Raw genomic sequence first — 8,030 nt, 5'->3', positions numbered from 1 at the left:
TATATATATATATATATATAGATTACTGTCTGGTAAATATCTGGATTTAGGAAATATCAGTTACTATTTAAAAACAGACTTTTAAAGGATTTTAAAATTATCTTTCGTGTGTAAAGCGATTTTCAGTTTTTTTTTGTATACCTCAAAAACTATTCAAAAATACATGTATCTTATATAAAAACATATGTATCTCATATAAAAATTTTACAGTAAAATTATCCGTATTCATGTATGTAAATAATATTTTAAGAAAACAGTTATTTAAAACAAATTGTTTTATTAAAAAACAGTAATTTTTAAAAATAATACTCCAGATTAGGGGACCCTCCAATGACCTTGACCTTGACATATGTTGTCAAGATCATGACTCTGAGTAACCTCCAACAAGTTTCAGCAATCGCTCGTTATTCATTAAAAAGTTATTAACAAAAGAAGTTTAAAAAAAATAACGTCTCATTTCAATACTTTCACGCGAAGTGACTCCCATCCCACTTCCCCCTTGCTTGGGGGCGCATGACTTCTACGCGAAGCGACTTCCACCCCATTTCTCCCTCTGCTTGGGAGCGTACAACTTTCCAAAGAATTATGGTCAATCACGAAAATTCGTGCGCCCCTTGGCAGGAGAAGTAGGGTAGGAGTCACTTCGCGTGGAAGTCATGTGTCCCCAAAGAGGGGGGAGGCGGGGTGGGAGTCGCTTCGCGTGGAAATCGTGCACCTCCAAGCAGGAGAGGAGATGGGGTGGGAGTCACTTCGCGTGGAATTCGTGCGCTCCCAAGCAGGCGGGAAAGTGGGATGAAGGTCGTTTTGTATGGAAAGTTGTAAAATATACTTTAAAGCAGAAAATGTCTGTTTCATACAGTACAAAAAAAAGAAATATCATTTTTCAAACTTTTTTTGTTAATAACTTCTTAACGAATAATGAGCGACGGCTAAAACTTGTTGGAAGTCACTCGAGGTCATGACAACATGTCAAGGTCATTTGGAAGGGGGGTGGATCCTTAATCTGGAGTATTACCAAAAATATTATTGACGTAGATGAATAGAGATAGTTTTAGTGTAAAAATTTGGTATAAAACATTTATTGTGATATTTTGAATAATTTTTGAGATATAACGAAAAAAAACTAAAAACCTCTTTACATGTGATTCGCTCCTTAAAATTGTTTTTAGACAGTGTGTGTAACTGATATTTTCTAACTTCGTCTATTTACATAACCTATGTGTATACAAAGTTTCAGTAAAATCGGAATTCGATTATCAGTCGAGGTAATATTTTTCGCAATAAAATTATTATAGCAGTTTTTCAAATGATTATTAAGAACAAATAATGAATATTCTTTTTTACTAGATGTTTATTAGCATAAAAAATTATTAAATTACTTATATATAATTTAATATGTGATATTACTGTTCTAATTCTGTGCATAAATACGTTTCAAGTCTGAAAAAACAATTTAACGCGCGGTTAAATTCCCTACGACAGACAACACTGCTTTTTACAATAATATACTAATCAAGTATTTAAAATAAAGTTTCTGTTTTAAAATTTAGAGGTTTTTAAGTGGTCGTAAAAAGACGATATTCACGAAGTTGAGAATAGATACATATATTTTTTATTGCTTCATTAATATGCAAGGTGTTGTTAATCCTTTAATTTTTCAATCTGATAGAAAATTGCAGATCATAAAACAATTCAAAAAAGGTAAAAAAAAGTATTAATTACGTTAGGACTTGCATAATGATTAAGTATATACACATAAAAGTTTTAAGATATTTGTTCCGCAAGTACCTTTTTATTCATACTTAACTTGATTAGTCGCAAAATTTTTAATTTAACCCTAATTGTAAGTTGTGATATCGTTTAACAAAGAGTCTGTGTTTCTATTGGTGTTTTCTTAAATATTTTTTATTTTATAATATAGAGTAACTCCGGTATATACGCCGCACCTATCAAAAACTTAATTTATTAAGTATTATTTACTATGTTTAAAATAAACGAACTATACAGTAAAAATTTTGTACTGTCTACTACTATTACAAAAATATTAGAAATCTGAAATATTTAGTTTTTGTATTAAAAAATTAACTTTTGGAAATCTTGCATTTTTGCTGTATATAGATAATGGGTGGGATATATGGCAAAAATGTAAGTGTTTCAACAAACTAAACAAAGAATACGGAAGCAAAGCACTTGTATTTTGCTCTATACAACATGCTTTACTATTCCTCTACACGTATATAATAACCACTAGGTCTTTTACACGCCTTACAGTAATCATTTTATGTAGATTATAATTTATGATGATGCTACTTGTTACACACCAGTGACAAATCGATTCAACTCACAATAATTTCATTAATATTAACAGTAAGAAGCTGAAATTATAACTCAATACTAATATAACATAAAGGCATGTAACAGTAAAGTAGTTGCGAGAAAATTACCCCCACTCTTTCTATTTTTTCTGACTTCCGCGGCGTAAATCCCAGCGCGACGTATATACCGGAGTTACCCTACCTATTGAGCGTTAACATAGCATGGCAGATAGTGCACTGGTCTATTATGCCAGAGGTCCTGGGTTTGATCCCAGTAGGATCCAAAATATTTACTTTCGTATCTCCTTTTGGAAAAGGCCGGCAACTTTCCAAGAGTATCCTTATCAAAAGAAACACCTCTCGAAAAATCCTCCGTTCGGAACCGACATTAAAACTGTAGGTCCTATATGCTCGTAGCAATTGAATAATCAGCGTGCGCATAATAAGCATATGTGAAAAATGTAACACACAGGCCAGAGACCTAACGTAAGAAGAAAGAAGAAGAAGAAGAAGAAGAAAAAGAAGAGGAGGAGGAGGAAGAGGAAGAAGAAGAAGAAGAAGAAGAAAATATCTATTAATATTTATATTTAATTGGATATATTGTTTTGTTAGTATTAAAAAATTTCAAGCGTTACGAGTAAACTCAAACTTGTTACTATGTATACACTTGTATAATACATATTCTGTTTGCGAAATTTTTCCATTATTGTGTTTCTGTATGCGATAAATATTTGTTTTGTAAAATTACGTTTTTTTCTGAAGTGAAAATCTAAAATCGATGTTCTCAAAGATACTTATCATAGTGGTATATTCTGGAATGATCCGAAAAAATAACACTTTACTCGTATAAGATAATCTTAGATGAGCAAAGTAAATTTGGAAAAATCTTGGGTAATTTCAGAAAATGTAACGTAAGTTTAAACGCTCTAAGCTAATATAAGGTAGTATTTGATAATCTAGAATAATTTGAAGTAGTATTAGGTAATCTTAAGTAATCTGAGATAATTTATAAAGATAATCCGTATCAAGGGTAATTTTTGTACATCATAACCGCGTGACCAATCCCTCGGATAAAAATGAATACTTGTTTCGATTTTGAAATACTAATTCTTTAAAATTGATACATGTTTAATGCATTCCCTTATAGAAATTTAATTTATATATTACTGTAAGATATTAATTAATTACTTACTTGAAGTTCTAAAAAAACTGAACAACAACGATTTTATTATTTAAGATACGTGATTAATTACTCTTTTTTAGTAAAATTGACCAATATTAGGTTTCTCTAAATGTTATAAATATAATTTGATAAAATAAATTTAAAAAATACAACATGCAATAGTATTCAAGTTGTCTATATATAATGCCTGTAATATTGGATAACAAATGCATCTGGAATACACTTATATATATATATATATATATATATATATATATATCTTACCGTACCATCTACAATTTGGTGCCTCATCCATACCATCAAGGGTCACTTCAAATCTTTTCGTTTTTTCACCTCTTCAAAATAATTTTAAAAATCTCTAAAAATTCACCAACATACTTTCAACTTTCTAGAATAAATATTGACTCTTTATTTTGGAAAATAAATAAAATGTAGTATAATTTATAATTACTGAAAGATTCAACGAAACTTGCACGAACAGGAATCGCTCGGTCACTGGTTACCCATATTAGTAGAGTAAGGGTTAAATATACACATCATATAACGAAAAATTTAATTCACATTTATTTATGTATTATATAAACAAAGTTTTGTAGATAAAATATAATTTTATGCCAATATTATGTATAGCTTATTATAGGCATACCTTATTATGCACGTATCTTTAGAATACATACTCTCTGAGAAATACAAAGATACTTATCAATTAATTTCATCAAAACTGCCTAATGATGCGAATAATCAAATGTAATGTGAAGGCATAGAGTATTATTATTTGAATCAAAAGAGTTTTTTGAAGCACGCAAATGGATAGAACATATAAGTAACATTGCAGTGTTGTAATTGATACGCGACAGGTGCCTGCTGTTTCGAAACTGCACTTGTAAATAAACTTGATTCATATTTTAATGTATGTGCGTGTGTGTGCACGCGCGCGTGTGAGACCAATATAAATTTTCTTACTATACATAAAAATTGAATTTTCTGTAAACTGTTTTATTAAAGAATTTTATACAAACACTTAATGTTATAATAAATAATAATTCCACTTTTCCATATTTGTTAAAAATTTTGCTTTTACTCCTGCTTTTATATCACTTCTACTTTTATTTTTTGTTTCAATGAACAAATTTGATCGACTTAAATAATTTACTGCATAAATAGAAAATTTATGGTACATGTTGACAATATTCTGTATCGAAAGTTGCAAACGAAATATAGCACAGGCGCACACGGATAAATAGCTGCAAATACTTATTTCTCATGTCACGCAAAGCAATACCGTGCGACACGATAGGATCTCATTTGCTAAATATAATTTTCTCGCGCTTCGCGTATGTGTATGTGCGACCTCGCTAAGCTAGTAAACAAAATCTGTTTGTCGACATGACAGTGAATCAACATACAAATGTACATAAAAATCTGTTAATAGTCTTGTAATTCATGTTACTTGTATAGCTCTGGAACAAATTTAAAGTAAGTAGCGAGATATTAGCTTAGGTTATTACACATATCAGTAAAATTTATCTTTTAAAATATCTCAGCGGAATATATATATTTAGATTAATTAATATTATATTGAGAACTCTTCCTTCTACTTTATATATTTAGCGATATAAAAATATAACAAAAAGTATCAAATACATTATGGCAATTTTTTTAATTCAATAATTCACTTAAACATCTTACATGAAATGTGACATAAATGTATTAAAAATTAACAATATTAATAAATGAATGTATAAGTTTAGGATATGGGTTATCTGGTCATTTTTATTAATTTCTAAAGTTTCTATTAGTAATAAAAACCTGTTTGCATCTTTTTTTCAAAATCGTGTCAAAATTATCGAGCTGTACGGCTTGTATTGTTTAATATTTACTTATATCGTAATTACTTCTGCAAAAGCATCCCGTTTATTTTATTTTAAAATGTTATTTCATTATATAATTCATAATGGGAAAAAATAATCACATGAAACTTAAATAATATACAATAATTCAAGCATAATAATTTTATTAGTACACCTATATTATCAGAATTAAAAGGTTATATAATCAAATCTATAATTTAGAAGATGTGTAAATGGAATGATTTTTTCGATATTTCCAATTTCTTTACTTGGGTATGACGAAGAACGTTCATAACACCAAAAATAGTAAATCTTATCATAATTATCGAAATAGTTGTGATGTGTGTAGGTACGTATGTCATAGAAAACTCACATAAGTTTTCGGATCTCCACTTGCAATCCCTCGCAATTTCCAGCAAAATTGGTTCTGTCAAGCGTCAAGCACTTGACGTAGCACGTTCTCACAGGACTCCCTCGTATCTGTTGGCATTCGCACACGTGTACCATAGGCGTTATCACGACTACCGAATCACTCCATTATCGCAGCGCGTTGCTCACCGAGTCACATATCGACAGCACATACATCCTTTTACGCAAGTGAGTCTTCCAGCCCTGGACCGCGCAGCCCTCGAGGAACATCTCCGGATGCGTCGATCTTTGAGGCTGTCACGGTTCTCGCGCCCCTTTTCTTGCCTCTTCGTGGATATATATTCCTCGATGAAAAATATTCATACATACAGTATTGTATGAATTTTCTTCCGTAGTCTTAGATTAATTATTAGGCATAAACGGAAGCCGACGTGATCGAAAGAGCTCGTTTCCGCATTTGAGCGAAGCCGCACAATAGTGTGATAGTCGTCGATTATACATTCTAACGTCCTTTTTCCACGGTCATGATTCCTCTTTACGTGAAATCGCGACATATTCGCTCATTTGACATTCGTTTGCTCGTACATGAGAGCGATTCATTACAAGTTCGCTGTGATTTCAGGAACGAGTTCTTATCGGCACATTCGCAATGTGAGAAAATTGTCAAGATCCGCTGAGCCGTCGCACGCGAGTCCAAGCTCTCGATGAATCGCGGTGGGGCAAACTCCAAAGATTTTCGAACCTCCAAGTCAATTTTGCGATTATCTTTCTCTTCCATCCACACAGCGCTTTGTCTTTTTCTTTCGCTCCTTCACCATGGAGATATATCAAACAAATCCTGATTCGCGAGTTTGCTTTCCTTTAGCTGGTGAGTTGAACAGAAATCTCGTTGCTCCTTTAAGAGAACTGCATTATCTTTCTTAAAGAACGATGACTCGATCGGAATGAGATGAGATCCAGAGAAGAAAAGAGAGTTAGAAAGTGAAAGAGAGAATATGGTGCAATAGGAAGACGGAGATGATCAAATAGAGATACGGGCGAAAACAGAGGAGAAGCAGAGACGAAAGGAGAAAAAGGCACCTCGGAGCAGACGCGTACTCAACAAAGCTCGCAGCGTGGCGGGTCGACCGCGACTGAATCGTTGTCGAGTCGACTGGGGTCGAGCTTGAATGAGCGAGCGTACCTCGGGTTCGTGAGTGGGAGAAAGAGAGAGACAAATGTCGGGCAAAGGGACGAGGATAGAGGGGTATAGATGTGTAGCGTTGAGGGAGAGCTTGAATCACATAGCCAATGCCACCAGCAAAATTTTCAAAAATCATGTTTGCAATTTTTAGAGGGACTCATGCTTTTCGGAGTAATGACTTTAAGCTGTCTTAAGACAACTACCCTTCTTCTATGCCATATTTACAATTGAGCCGTTATACCTACATTTGATTCATGTGTCAATGAGAATGTCGTGACCTGCTGCATCTATCGAGACGCACATGCGAAAATAATAGGTAAGACGAAAATAAAAATTCTTCTATGAAGATTAAATGCAGCGCAGAAGTTTAAATTTGGCGATTTTAATATCGCCATTGATCATAGAACGATCGACTTTACTATAATATTTAACATTTCAAGAAACGTCATTGATACGATGCATATTGATATTAAAGGAAAATTATGCGTTAAAAGAATAAATTATATTTCTTTAAGCTAGCAGATAACTCAAATCCAAAATTATATCGATTTTGTTTTTTTTAAGATCAAGTATTTTTTAAGACGAAAAGAAATAGAAATGTACGTTGTGTCAGAGAGATTAATCAAATGTGGATAGATATTTATATATTTATAACTTACAATTAGAAGAAAATGCATTATTTATAAAAGAATAGAAGTAATTTATGATTTATCAATACTCGTTAATATAACAGAAACTTTATTATCTATAATATATAGGCTAGATACATAACTAAAACGTTTTACATTCGATTTATTAATAATACTAGTATACATCAAGACATTCAGGATTCCAGCAAACTTCACATTCCATAAATGTTTATGTAAATTTGTCTGTGGAATCTTATATAATAATATACTAGTGTAATATTAATACACTATTCCAAAACTTACAATATGAAAAATACTTAATTTTTAAGGTTAGTTGCCAAACTTTATCACGGGAAGATACCTCATATTTCACAAAAATGTATTTGAGATAAAGTTAATACCTCAACTAAGTATCATGGTATACAATTCATTACATTCTTAACATTATTTAAACGCATTATATAAACCATACCATTAATCTGGAGACACTGGTAGTGTCTC

General features: G+C 31.9%; 1 protein-coding gene across 1 annotated transcript; it reads right to left on the bottom strand.

The window, feature by feature from the left end:
• Positions 1-5,670: 5,670 nt before the first annotated feature.
• LOC108763324 (uncharacterized) lies at positions 5,671-6,838 on the bottom strand. The gene is made up of 2 exons (XM_018510830.1): positions 5,907-6,838; positions 5,671-5,828 (listed from the first exon to the last, which is right to left on the bottom strand). Exons 1-2 carry the CDS (start codon positions 5,985-5,987, stop codon positions 5,718-5,720), a joined length of 192 nt encoding a protein of 63 aa, XP_018366332.1. The 5' UTR covers positions 5,988-6,838; the 3' UTR covers positions 5,671-5,717.
• Between the last annotated feature and the right edge of the window lie 1,192 nt (positions 6,839-8,030).

Source organism: Trachymyrmex cornetzi, unplaced genomic scaffold (genome assembly GCF_001594075.2).
Source record: "Trachymyrmex cornetzi isolate Tcor2-1 unplaced genomic scaffold, Tcor1.1 scaffold354, whole genome shotgun sequence".
Classification (NCBI taxonomy): domain Eukaryota; kingdom Metazoa; phylum Arthropoda; class Insecta; order Hymenoptera; family Formicidae; genus Trachymyrmex; species Trachymyrmex cornetzi.
The sequence above is the reverse complement of the archived record's forward strand: the minus strand, read 5'-3'. Positions and strand labels throughout refer to the sequence as shown.

Bases quoted from the DNA above. Each gene is read 5' to 3' on its own strand.
- LOC108763324 (XM_018510830.1), bottom strand. From the start codon at position 5,987: ATGTTCCTCGAGGGCTGCGCGGTCCAGGGCTGGAAGACTCACTTGCGT. The intron at 5,829-5,906 runs GTGAGCAACGCG...GAATGCCAACAG, and splicing joins TGCTGTCGATATGTGACTCG to ATACGAGGGAGTCCTGTGAG.